The following is a 20696-nucleotide window of genomic DNA, read 5'->3' on the forward strand; positions in this document are numbered from 1 at the left end:
CGGTTATCATTTGCATCTTTACTGTTCTGTTTTCCTTTCCCAAAAATGGTGGCGATTTCCCCTGGACTGGTAAACCGCTTTGATGCAGTGTGCTGATATTCTGTTGTTCTGTAGCATGCTGTTCAAAAATAAATCTGTTGTCTGTTGAAATCCAGCCTTTTGACTGATTGAAATGATAAAAGGTTAAATCTCTCCTCCATGGCCTGTAATCTTTAAATCAGCTTAACCTCCTGTAAATGTATCGCACCAGTGTCTGGGTATACAGGCTCCCAAGCTGCAGAAAAGCGGTTTTGAACTCTCTGCTCACATCTGTCACTTCCAGAGCCTGCCAACGCTGCAGCCAACAATTATTGCTGCACTGGCAGAAGAATTCAGATCTCATGAGCACTGTTTTAAAATGAGCCAGGTCATGTTTAACACAATGTCATCTCGGAATAGTTGACCTAAAATACAGGGTTTGTTCTGCTGTTTTGTTTGTAAATGCTATTGCACATGCCAGATAATCTATATCAGTACTGACAACACATGACAGAGAGTCCAATAACCCAAAATATTATTTTGCTTGAGCACAAAAGAGGATTCGATTTCTGTTTAACCCTTTCTTATAGTTGTACCTATTTGTTTTACTGATATTATATTTTTTCCAGGCCTGTGTTCTACATGTTTTTCCATTCTCTTTTGGTCTTGTAACGCTCTTCTGTGTTCTGTGATATCAGAGTTTAGTTCTTAAAGACTGGATGAGGTAAAGAGTTGAGCTGAGCTGAAAGGTTACATTGTCACATGCTTTGAATGGAATAGGGAAGGCTGTTCAGTGCAGGAATTTGGGATTCTCCAGACAAACTCCAATCAGCATCTGACCAGGTAAAAGCAGATTTAGTGAAAAGTAATAATAGCTCAGTATTGGACCAGCAAAACCCAAAACCAATCAGATTGATTACAAACGCACTGAAACATGAAGGGAATCGAATTTGTTTGTCAGTAAATCTTGCTTTGGTGTACTGTAGATGCTGTTGGTTTGATTGTGTTAAAGAATACCCTGCTCCCTGAAGCACCTTCTTTGTCTTAGACCACGTTTCAGATTTTTAATGACTGCTGATGGCTTTGCAGAAAATCTCGGTGCTTGCAAGTGTTTCCTGACAACCAAGCAAACTGTAGCTCTTAGCAAAGGGAGTCTGCTTGTAAGAGGTATAAAATATTAGAAAACTTGCAGACGGATTGTCAGCTGCAATGTCTCCTAGAAATGCCTGTGCTCTTTGGCAACTCATTTGCGAGAGGTTTGCTGTGGGGAAAGAGCTTGCTAGCCTTTTATAAACAGCCCCTCCTGCGGAGGAGATCAACCGCAAGACAATAGAAATATTGGAAGAACGGGATAAAGACAAAGAAAAAAAAAAAGCCTTGCCTATCCTAAATAAAATACAAATTAACGCCGGAAAAAAAAAAAAAAAAAAAAAAAAAACATATTGATTGGTAATCAACCATCCCCTATTCAAGCAGCATTTATGATTTCATAAATATTAAGCATCAGATCTAGTTCTCATGAATTGATTTGAAACTGTCTCTTGGTATTAGACAGCGCTGTCACTCATGATCCCTGCAGCTGTCAATATTAGTTTTTAAACTGTCAGCTTCAGACTCTCTTCCATCCAGCCTGCAGATTCAGTGTCGGGCTTCAACCCACATTCACATCAACTATTACTGTACCGAGGGCTCAGGTTCAGGATTATCCAGTGTTGACAAACTTCTCTTGACACGTGACACAGTGACACAGCAGTACATAAGTAGGCCCATCCTTGCTGACATGCACTGCAAAGCCCCCTTCATACAAAGCAAAATAAAACAATGCAAAACCTACAGAGCACTGGCAGATATCTGACAGGAAGCCTGCATTCTGTAAGGTGTGGGGAGTGAATCATAACACATTTGAATACATCTGCAGATAAGCATCTACATTAAAGACCTTTTCCATATCAAAATAGCTTTTTGTTGTATATGCAGTGTTCTTATCCCCCTCCTGAGAAGAGTGAAAGCAGTCGTTTGTCATTCTTATAAAAAATAGGGAGACCAAGACATGGTTAAACAGGTAACCAACTTCCACTCCCAGCACTACAAGTGTGGTTCAATTATTTTTTGAGTCCCTGTACAAGAATCGCAGGTAAAGGTCAAAATTCCAGTACACACTGTTGCCCTGTGTGCCCTGTGTCATCCTGCAAATAAACACTACAGTAGACTGTAGTATTTCATCTAATCTAGTGTCTTTCAATTTTGATTTCAATAATTATTTTTCAATATTTTCAATAAATAATATATCCCTTCTAGCACCCGGTACCTTCCAGGACAGTGAAAGTTGTCTCAAAATTGATACGATTACATCACTTCTACAAACAACACTACACACCACAGTACATAATAACTCACAGAAGGTGCAAATATTCTCCAGGCGCTGAGATTAGGAGGGGGGGAGATTGAGAAAGATAATAACAGGTACAATGCAAATGCGTCAAAAACCATCTGTCCTCCACTCTCCACCTTCATGTAGGGCAGAGTAATTAAAAGCACAACCAACAATTTTTTCTTAAAGATGCGAGGCTGTGTTAACATAGAAAGCGTCTGCATGGAGTGGCTGAAAATGGCAGAGAGTGGCAGCCCACGGTGCAGCTCATTTTGCAGCTCTGTGGATCGTCTGAGCGGCACAGTGGGCTGCCAGCTGCACATGACAGGCCAGTATGTCAAACAAGCCAAGGTCTTTTTTCTCTCGTCCTTGGAGGAAACCATATTCCAGCAGCTCATAATTCACTCTCAATATTAAATTAGAACTAAATAGCAAATGAACAATCGGTTTCCTCCCAGCTTTATAACTACAGAATGAAAAGTTGTTATTGAATTTAAGATTCTGATTTGAAAAAAGTTCAATAATAGTGTTCTGAAAAAGAAAAAAGCAATTCTTACCTGGCTCCTAAATCAGTCCACCTTTATTTGCAATGATATTAAACTTTTTAGAAATAATATTTACTTTCAAAGATATTCATATTGTTTACTTATTAAAGGAAAAAACTAAAAAAAAAATGTTTATTTTAATAAGAAAATGATTTGTGTATTAAATTAGGGAGTCAGGGTAAGTTTTTTTTTATTATTTCTTTTTTTTTGTATTACAACAATAGAAAACTGAAAACAACACATGTATTAAACATATTACTAGTGTACTGGTATTAAAAAGGCAAATCCATGGGAAATGCTCGAGAATGAACCATTTACAGTAGTTTTGTCTGTCTGTAGCTTCATTGTCTAGAATGCTATACAATTAATGTTACCTTCTGTTGGGGTGAGTGTGGGCTTCACGTGGAGAAGCTACTGAGGTGACCTGTCATTTTTTTTTTTTTTAATTTCAAATTCATTTGATTTAAATCTGTTTCATTTGACCCCCCCCCCCCCCAAACAAAAAAAACAAAAAAAAACAACCGTTTTTGAAAAATGACATACCGGCCATTCTACTGCATGATAAGGACTTGTTTCAAGGCTTTTGAATGAGGTATGGGCTGAGGGATTCTCAGGTTTAATTTGAAATAATTTCTTTTTTTTACTTAAGCAGCTTAGATGTGGAATGAAGCGAGACAATGGGTTCTTTCTTAATCTAAAGATGATAAAGGCAAGTCTCTTCAGACAAAGGGTGTACTTAATCAAAACCTACTGGAACGAGTCAGAAGATCCTGCTCTACAGTAGCTTCAATTATTGTAAATTTAGAATTACATGTTTTTTTTTTTTTTTATAGACACATTATTTTGTATAGCCAGCTTTCTTCCATATAGGTCTCAAACCCCACCCCGGTCTTACACACGTTTTCTGTCCTACCTATAGGATCTAGATAGGGTCCAATTGCCAGTAACACAAGTGAAAGAGAAACACACTTATAGTAATGTTGTGGTTAGATAAATGAGCTTGAATTGAGTTAAAGTTAAAGTGAATTCTGTGAATAAAATGAACAGTGGAGACCCATTCAGGGAACAGGGTAGGAGGCACTTTTTCACATTTTGCTGGTGTATGGAAAGGGTTGACAAGCCATGGTGCTGCTACCAGTTCTTTCTGCAGTTGCATTCCTGGGATCAGTTAACTATTATGTACGAGGCAAGCAGTGATGGGTTGAGTAGCCTCCTCTCATTTGGTACATTTTCTAATGTTCTTCAATGGAAACTAACAGAAGTGGTTTCATGTGAGAATTATCAGAGAAACTCCAGTGCTGGTGGAAATGAGACACAAATGAAGGCAAGTCCAAACCCAAACTTACTATCTGCTCCCAAAACAGATTTTAAAATGCATAGAGAAATAACAACTGTGCATTTGTTGACCAATTTACCAATCGGTCACACTAGATCTCTGATCGTGCTGTAAACCCAATCACTTCTTTGTTGCTGAGGCTCTAAGGCATGCTTGTGAAGTCTGTCCTCAGGGGTCTGACCAGTAGGGCTTGCTAAAGCACCATGAGGTCAACTGTTCCCCAGGCAATTGTCCTCTCTAACCTGTAGGAGTGCAAATCCTATTACATCAGCCAAGATCGGCAACTTGATGCAAACAGGATTCTGTTAGTTGGAATGCCTCCCAGTATTTAAGAGTGGAGTGTTCGTCTTTAACTTGCTAACCTCCAAATCAAACCCCTTCCTCTGTGTGTCAGTGATGGGGTTTGTAATGGCAGTTTGCATTCTGTGCCCGGCTGATGTAAGATGAAATTGTAGATGGGGCAAACCCTTATTAGAATGGGTATAAAAATTTCAGCAATGCAGAGTTTGACTCCGGTGTTGGTGTAAGATGAGCTGCATTTGCTGATGGAACAGTAAACATTAGTAACGTTCTGAACTTCAGAAGTTGCCCCTGTAGTGTTCTGATTATGAGAAAGCACTTTGTATGCAAACAACCTTTTGAAATAATCATGAGTCCAGCTTCGCTTTGTACACTGCATACTCTTTGACTGTCAGATTTGAAAAATTTGTTTCAAGCCCTGATCTGTGCCTGTACAACATTGTAAAAATGTACCGTTGCAAATTATAGTAACGTTTGAAGTGCTCAATTCTCTATGCATAAGTTGCATTACTAACTTACAAGGTACTGTACTAAAGGTTGAATTACTTTTGTAATATTTCTTGTTTTACTCAATTGTGTGGATCTGTAACGTTTATTACCACAGCAGTAAATGTTAGTCACTTCACTGAGACAGCAGTTTGAAACAACGTGGGCGAGTGCTATGATCTGTAAAATGAATACAACAGCAGACCTATACAAATGTATTCACACTTCTAAACTATTTTACTATTGCTTCTCATAATCCAGACACATTCTAGCTATCCTCCACTATAGCTAAAAAATAAGACTTCTGTGCACAAACTTGCTATTTCAGTTCTAGTGTACAGCATGTGACCCTTAATGCATTTTGAGTGCCATATAGCCCCATTACATGTGAGTACAAGCAACAGCATCATGTATTTTATATACATGGATGCGTCTGGTTCAGTAGGGAATGCAACACAATATATATCTGCAGGAGGTGCTCTTCAGTTGTAGTCACCTGCCATAGACAGGTGTAATGTAGGCTTATCAGTGACAAACTGTGCCAGTTATAAATCCAGCCCTGCACACTTGGGTACTGAATAGTGGCTGGAGTCTGTAACAAACTGAATTCTAACTTTTGAGAGGTTTCAGGACTCCTCAGCAAAAATATAAAAACAAAGGGCCATATAATTCAAATTACAATAAACATAATGTTTCAGAAGCTGCTGTACCCTTTACTAGCAACACACATAAGGGTTAACAGCAGCATGAAGAATTGTGCATGTATTGTAGAGTAATTATCTACCACAGCTTGCCGTCTGTGCAGAAACATTTCTATCTCCTCATTTAATGAATTGACCTTTTTGTAACCATTTACTATATTCAGAATATTCATATACTTTTTGATATCTCATTGCCAGCATAAAGTTCATGCATGTGGTTTAAATGGAAATCTCTCCCTGCTGCTCCGGTGTAATTGAAAGGGCTATCAGATAGCAAAGTGCAGAGCCCAGCTGTTTCGAAATGAAGAAACCCATTTTGAAGTGTAGTCGTCAGGGATTTGAAAACTTAGAAATCTGAAAACCTTACCTGGTGACAACCTGCTATGATTTAGTGTGCAGACCTTGACATATCTCTGCTTTGTCCTGTCTTGTCAAGGGTACTGAAAAACTTAAAGGAGTGCTCACCAATGCTTTCAAATCCATTTTCTTCTCCTTTTAAAATATGCTTTATTAACATAATTACTAGTCCCTCCATTGTGCTGTCATTTTTTTATTTTAATTCAGAAATTTCTATGTAATCCATAGATCTTCCATGCAGAAAAGTGGGACCAATGAGGAAAATGGCAGTAAACCAAGGCAAGCAAAAGGTCCAATAGGAGGCATATACTCTAAAGTGAGTTTTCAGTAAAGCCCTCTTACCAGTAACACAAGAAGTGAACTTACAGTGGTATGGCAAGACAACATCAATCACTGTAATGGTCTAATAGGTAAGAGGTGGAACATCTGTGGCAATTGGCAAACGTGGACTATGTTGAAATGATCCCCAGTTTCTTGCGTCTAACGTCGTGCTGCACACAGTGCATCGTTTCACTGATTCATCTCTACATTGTTTATTCTTTACCTTGCCTTATTTGTCTGGGTCATCCTCCATGTTAAGTAAACAGTTTTTGCAAGCTTCAGACACGCTCTCTCCAGGTGGGACATGAGTTACAAAGCTCTTCCGAACCAGGGTTGGGGTCAGTTCCCTTTTTTTAATTCCATTTCCAGTTCATTTGAAGGACTTGGACTTAAGATTGATTAAAAGAGAATGGGAATTGGAAATTGATTATCAAAAGGAATTGGAATTGAAAAAGGGAATTGACCCCAACCCTGTTCCCAACACACTGTGGAACCCTTTTCTGCATCACACAAGGAAACACCTTCCTAGAATATGCTCCTCGAGCTGGAATTGTCTTATAAATACTATGACTAGCTGAACATTTCGTGCATAGAACCTTATTGTTCTGAAAGAACTGTGAATCCTCATCTCCCATCTTTTCTCTTATTCAGGTGATTCACTCAGTTTAGACTTGCTGAAAAAAAAGAATGGGATATTGACATCCCAGCTAACAATCAGGTACATAATTTGAATTGCTTCTATTTTTGTGTACCCACTGTAATTAACAGTCTTGCTAGTTTCTGATTTTTTATTTCTCTTCATCAACAATAGAAGTCTGGTAATAAGCAAATGTAATGTTGTTTATATTCAAAATTTAGAAATTAATATTAGTAAATCATGTTTATTTAGTATTTTATGGCAAGTATTTTTTCAATTACATGTAAATAGTACTAATATTCTCACATTACCATTAGTAAAACATTGATTGATTTGCATGTTTTCTTATTGAGCTAATACAACACAGTACTTTTAAAATACCCTCATTTTAAGTCTAGTGTAATGCTAACTAAGTTGTGTATTGCGTTGCAGCCCATGATGTGTCCTGACAAGCTAAGCTGCTTCTCAACCTGTTTCAGTGACTTGTGACAGTTCAGTGAAGTGCAAAGCTGTGTTATTCCTGCTACAGGGGGTGGTTAACCCCACTTTCTCAGGGGAATGAAGGGCTATTGCTGTCTAAATAGGAGCTTTAAATATGAAGAGTTATAGAAAAGGCGACTCTAATGAGCTCAATATCTGAAGATGCAATGAGTTTCCAACCTTGTTATTTTTTTGGTTTATCCCTTCCTGAAAAGCAATGCAGCTGTGCTCCACCGGTAATGCTGAATCGACCTGCCTTTGTGTACTTTCTTTCAGATGTCGGCTGTGTATGTTGACTGCCAGTCCTTAGCCCAGTCCCTTCAAGAGCTCCCTCTTCATCTGAGGTTGAACTGGTCCAGGTACTGAAGCACGTTTTCTTACACTAACTGCATGCAGAACATTCTCTAATCTCTGTACAGTTTTGAATGGTATTACAGTATTGTTTTTATATGAGGCTGTACTTGTAAAGAATAGGGTTGCCTTGGTGAGCACAAGGGATTGAAGGAATCCGTTTGCTGCAGAATAACACAGAAAAACATGGATTGTCTGTATTGTCAGAGAATTTTTTGTTTTATACTTGAGGCTTTTTTTTTGGTTGTTTAATAACTAAATCAATACCCTTATCACACACATTATATATATATATATATATATATATATATATATATATATATATATATATATATATATATATATATATATATATATATATATAATCATCAACACAGGCAATTTTGCTTTAAATTTACATAAACATACTTCAATAAAACTGCTTCTGGTGTACAGAGGTGAAGGTTGAACGAGGCACACTGTCACTGTCACATTCGTCTTGAAACGTAGCTGCAGTTTACTTTAGTATCCAGTGCAGTGCTGCTGATAAAAATCAGCTCTAAAGATTAATGAGTTTGGCAATAGCCATCCATATGACAAAGGCTAACTTGGAGATAAACTAATATGGATACTATTTTTTGGTTTTTATTATTATGCACAGAAGTATTTGTAATATTTAAAGTAAAATGGTAAGTTTGTTTATATTATTGATTTGATAGCACTGGCGAGCATGTAACTTCCTTAGAATTTACAGTGGCTCTCAAAAGTATTCACTCCCCTTGGACTTTTCCACATTTTATTGTGTTACAACAATGAATCAAAATGGATTTAATTAGGAGTTTTTGCCACTGATCAACACAAAAAAAGTCCATAATGTCAAAGTGAAAAATAAAATCTACAAATTGTTGTAAATTAATTACAAATACAAAACAGAAAATAATTGATTGTATAAGTATTCACCCCCTTGAGCTAATATTTGGTAGAGGCACCTTTGGCAGCAATTACAGCCATGAGTCTATTTGGATAAGTCTCTACCAGCTTTGCACATCTGGACACTGCAATTTTTGCCCATTCTTCTTTGCAAAATTGCTCAGGCTTCGTCAAGTTGGATAGGGACCTTTGCTGAACAGCAATTTTCACCTCTTTCCATATATTCTCAATTGGATTGAGGTCCAGACTTTGACTGGGCCACTCCAGGACACTGACCTTTTTGTTTTTAAGTCACTCCAGTATGGCTTTGGATTTATGTTTGGGGTCAATGTCCTGCTGGAAGATGATCTTCTCCCAGGTCCCAGGTCTCTAGAAGACTTCAGCAGGTTTTCCTCCAGGATTTCTCTGTACTTTGCTGCATCCATTTTATCCATTCAATGCCTTGGAAATGTTCTTATATCCTACCCCTGATTGGTGCTTTTGAAGAACCTTATTCCGGATTTGCTTTGAATGTTCCTTCATCTTCATGATGTAGTTTTTGTTAGGAAATGTACTAACCAATTGTGGGACCTCCCAGTACAGGTGTATTTAACCTGAAATCATGTGAAACACCTTAATTGCACACAGGTGGACTCCATTCAACTAATTATGTGACTTCTAAAGACAATTGGTTGCACCAGAACTTATTTAGTTGTGTCACAGCAAAGGGGTGTGAATACTTATGTAATCAATTATTTTCTGTTTTATATTTGTAATTTCTAAACAAATTTAGAACAATTTGTAGATTTTATTTTTCACTTTGATATTATGGACTTTTTTGTGTTGATCAGTGGCAAAAACTCCTAATTAAATCCATTTTGATTCATTGCTGTAACACAATAAAATAAGGAAAAGTCCAAGGGGGGGGGGGGGTTGAATACTTTTGAGAGCCACTGAAGGTGTACCAATAAATACTTCCTGTGTTAACTGTTATTCAATAGTACTGTTTGTGTATCTTGTAATGTGACAGGGAGGGCTCCATTTTAGCTTATTGTGGAAAGCTAGGGTCCCTGGTTGTCATGTGCAGGTAACAACCCCTGTGGAACTACCCCGGGTGATGATTAACAGCAAGGAAGGCGGGACTGTCGCTCAGTTCAGAGGTCCCTCGGCTGGGAAGTCTGAGTCCTTCTTGTCTTCCGCTACAGCTTCCCCCTTCACCAGTTCTGTAACCCCTCCTGACCTGCTGTGCTCCACTGCACCCCCGCCAGCAGCAAATGAACTCGACGTGCTTCTTACTTTAGAAGACCCAGTTCAGACCGCTAAAAACAGCCTTCTGCCAGATACTACTGCCTAAGACATGGAAACTGTGGATGCTGCTGCTGCTGCAGATCCAGGTAAGAAGATGAACTGTTAGTTAACATTAAGAGTTCTGTATATTGACAGGCATATACTGTATATTGATTTCTACGGCCAACGTAAGTGCAACGCTTAGGAGCAGGTCCTGCAATTAGGAACTTAAGTGCTGTAGAAAAAAAAAAGAAAAAAAAACTGTAGGACACTTGTGAGCACTTCTGTGCTTCGGAACATACCTGGTACATCCTGATTTAAAAACATGTTAGGGACAGCTAAGCTGTTTACCTGACATATAACATGAAAATAAACACTAACAGATTTTATAAAAACCAAACGTAGGTTTTTACCTCACCATAATACCTCAAGCTCCTCACTGTACAGCCACACCGTTCTGAGCAAACTGTCTGCTTTCCTTAAATACCCTGCAACCAAATTAAACAAAAGCAATTCATTTAAACAAAGTGTGCATTTTCACAATTTTTTAGGCAGGGAGGAATCTGACCCTTCCCCTGCCATCTTACTGTGTGTGTGTGTGTGTGTGTGTGTGTGTGTGTGTGTGTGTGTGTGTGTGTGTGTGTGTGTGTGTGTGTGTGTGTGTGTGTGTGTGTGTGTGTGTGTGTGTGTGTGTGTGTGGTGTGTGTGTGTGTGTGTGTGTGTGTGTGTGTGTGTGTGTGTGTGTGTGTGTGTGTGTGCACACAGTATTTTTGATGTAAAACAGGAGTGTCACAAACTCACAAAATACCTCTAGCACAGAGAATTACCAGGGCCTTAGCATAGAATTGGTTAAACAGTTGTGTGGTGACTCATAATGCTATATTTTTCTGAACACCACTGCTTTTTAAGGTGTCTGAATTATTCAAGCCAGAAGACAGAAAATGCTCAGAATCAGAGTTTCACAGAGCCTTGAAGGAAAGTTTGTCAGTTGCCCCAGACTTTCTGCTGGAAACGGTTTGCTCCTCCGCTTGCTGCAGGCATAATGTATCACTGTTTCCCTTTTAATAAATGTGTTTGTTTGACCACAGTGTCTGAGCATGGCAAGGAAGCCTCTTCAGGAGACACGACCATGAAGAAGGAAATCTCTGAGGACGAGCTGTATGACTGGCTGGACAGCATGATATCCTGTTGCTCACCAGGCAGGGCTGCCAGACTCAACCATATTAAACAGACAATTGCCAAGACAAGGACTAGCATGCCCACCACAAAGCACTTCAGTGACCATCGCAAAGATCTGGACGGACAAATACGTCTGTGCGTTTTTGTTCTTTCAGTTCTACAGTTGCTTGGTGACAGTCCTAGCTTAGGAACTAGACTCTCTTTGTTTCCTTGTTCTGGGGCATGATGCTTCCCAATGCCTAGGCATACAGGACATAAAACTTTATAAGAACATTTTAACTGTGTATGTGCAGGACAGGGGTGTTGCTGTATCCTGTATGTCTACGCTGGGGGCGCTAGCTTTATCAGCTCCCTCCGTGTGTTCAGTGCCCTATCCAGAGATCAGGACCATGGGACTGTCGGGTTAATGGGTCATAACACAGAGCCATTAAACTTAGTTCTGCCAGCTACTCGCTAGCCATAAAAGCAATTGCTTTTAATGACGGCTATTAAACAGAAACCAGGCCATGGATTAAATGATTGCTGCATTCTGCTTGTAAAAGGTGACAGGACTGTGTGTCATTCAGCCTTGCCCAAAAGCACTTGTAGTACAGCTTCTCAAACTGTAGCTGTGAAACTGAGTTTTGCTTTATTAATCTATAATTAAAGCATGAACTGAATGGAATTGGACTCACCCTTTGACTTCTAAATCAGTGTGTTGAGTATCCAATTGTATGGAGTTCGTCACTGTGTGGTGTTTTTTTTTTCTATGTGAAATTAAGTGGCTCACTTGATTTCTTGAGTGGACAGGGGAATTGACATTTTAAAAGAACAAAACTACAACAATTTGGTAATGAAGTTTCATAATGAGAGAAGACCAGTGAAATGACTAACTCAAGACCCCATATTTTACTGCATTGGATACTTTTATTTTTTGAAAGAAATGCACAGGTTAGCAAAGCTACTACATACAAATCGCCATACAGTAGCACTTTATTGTTAGGTGTAGCAGGTAGCCTTCAAATTAATTCTTCTTGTATATCCATGGTTTTGTTGTACGGTTTGGAGGTTTGTGGCAGGTAACCTTCGAATTAATTCTTGTATATCCATGGTTTTGTTGTACGGTTTGGAGTTTTGTGGCTGGACAACCACAACTGAAAAGATTCCAACCGGAGTCCATTTACACCCAGATTATATTTTAGTTTTTTTTTACATTTTAGTTTTTTTTAACAAAACTAAAACAAAAGCCACAAAACTCTCCTAATTAAATTCTGCTTCAGCTAAACCTGGAGAACTACGGCACTACTATTACTATAAAGTACAGACATTGTCTTGCATAGCTTCGTCTTGGTTAAGGTAAGGCACTTTTCTTTTTTGACACTTGATAAAAGGTAGGCAGAGCTTCTTGAACTGGTGACAGCTCAGGAGAGCCATATTCTTTGAATAAACAAGCAGGTAGGAGCCAGACAAAAGGTTCAATAAATAAAAACGTTTCAAATTTGTTTTCTTTTTTGATTCTAGAAGCCCTACTTTTGGCATAAGTAGTGTTCAACATTCAATTAACATTGAAATTGTATGCTTGTACATGTACATGCATAGAAGATCCATACAGTGACTTCATTGAACCCAGTGTTTCATGAGAAGACTTTGTGGAAAGGTTTGGGGTTATACAGATGAAAGGTAATAGGTTTGTCAGAATAATCTATAATTCAAAAACAGAGTACTTGTTTTGGGCAAGTTATAAATGCAATACATTTCCACAATGGCACAAAGGTAGCAGGTAAACATTCTAGTTAAACTGAAATATTGGACATGCCTTTTTTTAAAGTGATGACAAGCTTTACTTCGTAGCCCCAATAAAACAATGGCAAGGATATGGGATTAGAAAGGGTTAAACGTTACGTGTTGGTGGTTATTTAACATGTACTTAAGTATGTTTTAACAGTGTATTTTTGTTTTATATTTGAAAAACAATTTCAATTTGCCTTTAGGTCACATACTCAATACAATAGGCAGTGGCATTTTTCCTAACCCAGTTGATCTTCGTATTGTTTGCGGAAGCAGTCTCCGACTGGGAAGAAGTCCCAGCAGCGTTCCTGGTACATCTTCCAGACGTAGGACTCCTGCAGAACGCAGAAGGAATGGTTATCCATGGGGGAGCTTTGACAGCACCATCATTACAGGAACATTTTCACTAAAACCTTGTTCTCATGTATATGTTTAGACAGACTAAATTGCCCAGTCTATTGCCAGCCTATTACTTTGTGTATCACCATTAATGATACTGGGGGATGAAACCAAGGTCATTTAACCTCCCAGTCCCCACCGCTCATGTTTGTAGAACACCTTCATTTCATCTTTTGAAAAATATTAAAACACTTGTGACTGTTTAAAATGACATGTACTCACAGGTCCTTAATTCACCCATTGATCCCTCACCACTCACAGCAGTATCTGGTATAGTTCCCCCAGAAACAACTTTTTCCAGACTGATGCCCACCACCTTCTCCACTTTACCAGTAAGACTCCTGATCTTGTTTAATTGGAAACAAGCCGCACCTCCCTCATTTGTCCAATTGGATAAAAGATATAATGCATTTTCTTAAGCTGGCGAAAATGAAGATTATACTGCGTCGGCCTATAGAAAACTTCTATTCTACCTGGCAGCCATTTCTGACTTACGCCAATGGGCTCAAACTCATCTCCACTGTCTGAGACCCCTCAAACTTTCTAGGTGATTTGCATGTGACTCTTCCATCTTGGTTTTCGTTTGAATTTCCTCGCTTTCTGCCTCCTGCTTTGGTTTTCCACCATCTTTTTTTTACTATTACTATTTCAATCTGTTTAATTTTCTTTTTACATGAATATTATGTGCATTTACCACCTTGAATATGGAAGCTGGTTTAACTGCAAAGCTGTTTTAGCTTAGATTTAAACCTGAAAAGAAGTATGGAAACACAGTGCTTAATGGGCACAATTTCAAATTACCAACTAAGCCGACTTCAACTTCGGTGGCTTAATTTGGCCCCTTTTGCAGTCTGAACTTGGACCATGACTTGAGTTTTTACTCTTTATTTTTATTTTTTTTTCCCCTCTCATCAGGACTATTTTTATATTTACAAATGCTAAGGTTTCCATCTGTAAAAAGCTTAACGCTTTTAGTAGGTGTATTTTTTTTATAGTTTTATATATGAAATATTACAAATAGAACATAATACAATATTTTAGACAGTACTACCTAACAGCAGTTTGTCAGTTAGATGTGTCTTCTCAAGACTGACTTAAAACGGGTCTAAAATAAACCAGCATGTAGCTCTTGTTAAATCAATTGATTGGCAGAAGTGTTGCAGTAGGGTTTAATATGTACCTCAATTATGTACCTAGACAAAGTGCGTGGAATGCTGCAATTACTCATCCAATTTTTTGTTACTTACATTTTAAACAAACAAAAAAAAAAGCCATCAAACTCCCCATACTGTAATAATTATTCAGACTTAGGCTACATACCTGACCAGTGTGCTCTGTCTCGTCCTTGTTAATGATGTACATAAGGAAGAACCTAAAATGTGAGGAGAGAAAAAGATTAAAGAGCTCAATATCAAGCTAGTTTGCATTAGTTATTTAAAGTAACCCCAACAAAACATATCACTTTGCTCAGGGGCATAGTTAAATACATGTCTGTAAAATGTTTGCTGTAATTATTCTCAGATCCCATTTTGTACTACCAAGTGCAATTGTAGGTGAATAAAAAGAAAATACACAAGCTAAAAAAAGAACTAGAATGCACATTCCATATTGACATAGAACAGGAACAACACCCTCTGCATCACAAATTACCAGAGACTGCAGAACAGTCTGGTAAAAAAACATATACTCCGCAATATCTCAACGCTTTAGATTTAGAGAAAATAAATTATATCTTGGAAATAAGAACATTGGCAGGCACATAAACAGATTACCACATAGTAGAGGGAGTTTCAAAGACTGCATTGTTCCTCAAAGTTCTTTTGATAAAGTGGGTAACATACAGTATCAAGATTGAGAACTCAGAGAAGAGATCAAGTCTTCATTGATGGCAATGCATTCTATAGCGAGACACATTCAAAAATAATGTTCTTATATAGCATCAGTAACTTCATCACAGTGTTCCTCTTTCTGCAATCCCTTTAAATGATCCTCTTCTTAATGCCAACAAGTGTTATTTATACTGTACATTTACAAACTTGCCAGAGACCTGCCAAATGTAGCTGGGGCAGCAGTACATGCCAATCGTCATGGTATTTGTAGATTTGAAGACCTGAACCTGAACACCCCCCAAACAAATCTATTGCATCCAGTACCAGCTGAAAATATTATGTATTGAAAATGTCAGGAGACACTGGAAATCTGCCTAACTTCAATGGCTCACACATCAGTCTAATTAATTTCTTGTTTTATTGGGTGCTTAGACAAAGTACAGTAGGGCTCAAGTTCTTTTAAGGGTTTATTTTGTATGTCTTCTGGCTGGCAACTCCAGTCTTCATTAATGAGATTAACTGTCTTATGTTCTCCTGTTACCAGTCAAGATGAGGAACTGTGGGGAGTACTGATGTATATGTGTATGTGTATGTGTATGTGTATGTGTATGTATATGTATATATATATATATATATATAATATATATATATATATATATATATATATATATATATATATATCTATATATATACTATACTAGCATGCCAGCATTATTGTAAGAAAAGTCATGCCTTCGAGTATAATGAAAGCAGCATAGAATAATTTGCTTCCTGGGTTTGCACCATCATTAGTTATTACTTAGCATTTATTGATATTTATAGGACCCTTTATACAGACTGTTCAAGTGGCAGAAGGGGATGTGTGACACTTACAGGTAGTTTGCAAGGTTGTGCTCTTCTAAAGTGTGAGTTTCAAACCCATGCGGTATTCTGTCGAAGTAATCGTTACCAATTCCACAAATGAAGCATTTGGTCTGGGGATTAAAAATGGAACAGAGCATGTGTCAGAAAAACAGGCCAAACACAAAAGCACAAAACTTTTCAACAAAAATATTGCCTTATCCCTTTCAATATAGAGGCTGGCATTTCAGTCACACAAATACAGTACGCATACATTATTTAACAAAAAGACTTCCATAAAACGTTTTCAAGAGACATGTTTCCTACATCCTTGCTTGGATTTATCACTGCGATTCTGATCTTAAAAGGAAAGGAATGCACCAACGTCACTACAATATTCAATTACAGTGTTTAACAGTGCATCAAGAAAAATGAATAAGCAATGCAAGGCCCTCCTAAAAACTCCAGTTAAATGTTGCCTGACGGGGAGTAAAATGATTGTTCTGTCTGAGCTGATCTGGGTGGCTGTAACTGCCAACAGGATTGCTCTTTTCAGCGAGGCTCAGCTTCCAATTAATTTTGAAGCACGATTCCTAAAAACCCTTGTGAGAATTCAGCTCATTTATAGATTCACACAAGTGTCGTTTCATATTCAAGTATTGGTGTTTGAGACACATTAATCAGTGCAGGAATTGGTGCGTTTACAGATTGAAGAGTGGTAATCAGGGTTATGTGTGTGAGCATTAGGGTTACTGTTCCTGTGCATCTCCTGCAATGTTCATTTAAGGAAATGGATGCCAGAACACCTGGCGGCATTACCAGTTCTTACTTCTGCCTTAACGCAAGAGGGGTATACTCAGTTAAACAACGGCAGATCTTAATACTGGAGGTATTCAAATCAATAACTCAGTCTCCATGAACTCCTTACTCCCCTGAAGTTTTTTGTTGCAATTGTAACAGACCCTTGTTTGTGTTATTTGTCAATGAAGAACAATTTCAGTGATGGTTCTATTACGATCTGTCTTGAATACACTCTTTTCACCTAAAACGAAGTCCCTTACCTCCATGTCTTCTCTCACTTGCTCCTGTTGGTCTCTGAGCTCACCAAACGCATCAATAATCAAACCTGTGAGGAGAGAGAACAGTTGGTGAGACACCATGGCTAGATCAACACTTCATCAGGACAGGGTTCCCAGGATATCAAATCATATTAGCTTCATTGATTTAAATAATTTAACTCTGCATTATTTATGGCTGTGTGAGTTTTTGTCCCAGCTGGAAATAATAAAATTGTTAATTGTCCAGGTTTTGCTATTGTATTTTTTATTTTATTTTGTAATTATTTTGTTTAATGAGAACACTGCAGAATTGCGTAAACTGCATTATTCTCCTACTGTAAGCATTCTTTACATGTATTGATTAAATTAGCTAAGTGCTCCCCAGTGCTTTCTTCCATAGCAATATGTAAGAATCTAAAATATGCTATATTAAAAACCGCAGCAATACATCAATAGCTGCCATCTTTCAGTATGCCTTGCAGGATATTGTAAACATCCGGTTCACACACCATACAACGTTGTACAACTTTGTAAACCACTGCTGTTTTTAACAGTTTAAATTATAGTTGTCAATGAGATTAGCACAATCTGTCAAGCTATTTGTGAGGGATGTTTTAGGGGTACTTTGGTAATGGCCAATACAAATCTAGTATGCTGCAGTAAGACAACTTCTCACAGAAGGCTCCATCTTGACCGGGGACACTTTGAACTGTAATATGCTGTCCAGTATAAAACAGACTCCTTCTCCATGTCAGACACAATAATACACATCTGTATAAGACAAGGCTGTGCTAGTGCATGAGAGATTAAAGACGGACCCTGTCCAGCAGCTTGGGGCTGCGCTGGAGCTCAGTATCTCTCTCTGCTTCCCAGCAGGAGTGACTTAGAGAGAGGCAAAGCTCACAGTGAAACAAACCTACCCTGGATGATGGCCAGCAGGATGACGATGACAAAGAAAAAGAAGGTGATGTCGAAGATGATGCGGTACATCTCGTAGGGGTCCCCTGCCGGGTCCTCAAGCTCGTCTCCGATCCCACCGCCGGCACGCACGCCCACGTACATGTGGAACAAGTAGCACTGCCAAACACAGGACAGAGGCGATCAGCATAGTGCTGGAACACTCACACTGGTGCAGGGCATGCATAATGCATATTTCCTCATCATGCTGATCCAAAATGAAATGAACATTTGCCATGTCTGCTGTTTTAAACTACACTGCTTGATTATGCACGTATGACATTATACACATATAATGTTAAGCCTAGGATAGCTGATTCCAGGCTGTTATGTACAACACTGAACTAATATGAATGCCATAGGGTATTTGCGCTGATGTCACTTATTCAATACTGTTCATAATAGCCTGGAATCCACTATCCTAAACTGCTTCCTTTTCATGGGAAATGAGGCTTATACCTAGGTATTCTTCGAAATTCAGAGTATGTAGAATACCTCAGATACAGTATAAGGCTCATTTCCCTTGAAACAGCTACAAGTTTAGCGAAAGTTTTATGATGCACTTCTCTTTGTCAGTGGAGTTGCTGGTTTGGAGGTGGCTGCATCATTTGTTGAAGCGCTAACTCACCGTCATCATGTCATCGCACTTCATGTCAGGTTCGTCCTCATCCTCACTCTTGTTGTAGAACTTGCGGAAGAAGTTGAAGGCCACGACCGTGTAGAGATACACCACCACTGCCAGCAGACCCACTGTCAACACCAGCTGTGACAGGCAAGGCACACACATCACATCACTACAACACTACACTTTACAGGCAGACACTGTATTAACACTGCAGAGACCACGGACAGTGAAAACTAACCCCAACCTAACTGGGACTGTTCATAAAATCTATTTGTTCAGACGATCAAATTACTGAAGAGAACAGCACTGAAAGGGATTTTTTTTCGTATGTTCCAAACATCTGACCAAAATCATTTCAATTTTATAATTGCACAGACATCCTGTTCCACTACAACAGCTGTTTTCTGCATTTTACACATGCCACAAACAATGAAACTGAAATTATCTTATTGTTTTTGTGTTGTTCATTAAATTAACTAATTCTTTACAAAACAGCCTAAAGGTTAAAGATGGTGAATGTGCATGCGATGAACATGACCACTGCATTGATAAAAGGCTCCTTTAATACAGGCTGTTTGCGTACATGCCACTATGAAAGCTTCAATCGGTCTGGTAATGTCAGAAGCACAACTACTCCCTTCATCCGTCTGAAAAGCTGTTTGGATGCTGCACTCTGCATACCTGCTTTCCATTGTGAGTTACAGAGGACAGGATGGTTCTCAGGGTCTTGAAACCCATGGCAATATCAAGCAGATGGGCAGCGAAGAAGAAGTTGTTGTAGTGACCCAGGACAGACATAGTGGTGTACCAAGCCAGGTAGAGGAAGGACTGAAGAGAGGAAGCAGTAGGAAAGCATCAGTGATATACCGCTATGAACACAAGTTTTGCATCAACTAGAATTTTAGGATTGTGATCTTAAAAAAAAAAAAAAAAAATATATATATATATATATATATATATATATATATATATATATATATATATATATATATATATATATATACACAAATTATAATATTTTATTTCACATCATGTAATCATAGAAACTACAAAATTATATTGCTAAAAAGTCTAACGGAAGCCATAATAGTAGTACAGTATTTCGAAATGTCACATTTTTCATTAAGTATGTGGAAAACTACAAAGTGGTAGGTAATTCAATATGTGAACGTAACATTATTCAGCAGATTTCATTTGAATGTACTTAATTCTATAGAGTGATGCAAAACTTTTGGCAACTTATAAAAACTTATAGTTGTACATGCACTTGTATGTACATATAAAAAAATACATAAGAACAGACAGCGGGACAGATTGCATCAAGTGTTGCACAAAATACAAGTAGAAACGTCTGATACACTGATGGACATAGTTACAGACGGGCAGGCATATTCAGCTGCTGAACAGTGTTTTATCCCAATTGTTCAGTTCAGTTGAGATGTAAAACATACAGATGTGTGTGCCTCATGCTATTTCTAAGAGCTATTAAAAATCTTGCTATTTATACAGTAACTATTTTGAACACAATTCCTGAAGCTCGAAGAATAACATTGTGGAAAGAACTCTGGCAATAAGGCTGCGCCTGCATGTGACAGCATGACCCGCCCGTCCCACTATGTTTTATAGCAGCAGGCAGGGAGCTAGGTAGCTTTTCCCTTGTAAATGATTTCAGGTCATGTCGGAGCTTTGTAGGGAATCTCACCAAGCCTGGAGCCAGTGGCATTGTTTCTCGTTTCACAGAGTTGAACTTAGCAATGAAAAAAATGGCATTTCCCTTACATTATCAGTGAACACGACCCCCAGCTTCCAGATGTGGTATTTCATGTCGATGGAGCTCAGCCTGTAAGAATAATACAGGCTATAAATCCCAAGGCAGCCAAACCTGAGTGATGCTGACACGTGGAGACAGAGCTCATTCAGGGCAATGTGCACTATTTGTTCTTAGTTTTGTATTTTTATTTTAC

The 20696-nt window shown here is 38.4% G+C and overlaps 2 protein-coding genes across 14 annotated transcripts in view; one reads left to right on the plus strand and one right to left on the minus strand.

Moving 5' to 3' along the window:
* Positions 1-12385, plus strand: part of LOC121329964 (cell death regulator Aven-like) — a 74932-nt gene extending 62547 nt beyond the window's left edge. For 2 of the 3 annotated variants that reach the window (XM_041276110.1, XM_041276112.1), the window contains exons 3-5: positions 7829-7911; positions 9997-10185; positions 11167-12385. In XM_041276110.1, coding sequence (XP_041132044.1) covers positions 7829-7911; positions 9997-10030 — 117 coding nt within the window. In that variant the 3' untranslated portion in view covers positions 10031-10185; positions 11167-12385. Of the gene's footprint in view, positions 1-6342; positions 6431-7086; positions 7154-7828; positions 7912-9996; positions 10186-11166 lie in introns of all 3 variants that reach the window. The other variant, XR_005951828.1, reaches the window with a different exon arrangement.
* LOC121329961 (ryanodine receptor 3-like) overlaps positions 12144-20696 on the minus strand; it is a 121483-nt gene continuing 112930 nt past the window's right edge. For all 11 annotated transcript variants that reach the window (XM_041276108.1, XM_041276106.1, XM_041276099.1 and 8 more), the window contains 8 exons: positions 20512-20572; positions 19414-19560; positions 18736-18870; positions 18071-18227; positions 17154-17218; positions 16126-16226; positions 14744-14795; positions 12144-13359 (listed from right to left, as the gene is read on the minus strand). In XM_041276108.1, the coding sequence (XP_041132042.1) occupies positions 13264-13359; positions 14744-14795; positions 16126-16226; positions 17154-17218; positions 18071-18227; positions 18736-18870; positions 19414-19560; positions 20512-20572 (814 nt within the window). In that variant the 3' untranslated portion in view covers positions 12144-13263. The remainder of the gene's footprint in view (positions 13360-14743; positions 14796-16125; positions 16227-17153; positions 17219-18070; positions 18228-18735; positions 18871-19413; positions 19561-20511; positions 20573-20696) is intronic.

This window comes from Polyodon spathula, chromosome 17, assembly GCF_017654505.1.
Source record: "Polyodon spathula isolate WHYD16114869_AA chromosome 17, ASM1765450v1, whole genome shotgun sequence".
Lineage (NCBI taxonomy): Eukaryota > Metazoa > Chordata > Actinopteri > Acipenseriformes > Polyodontidae > Polyodon > Polyodon spathula.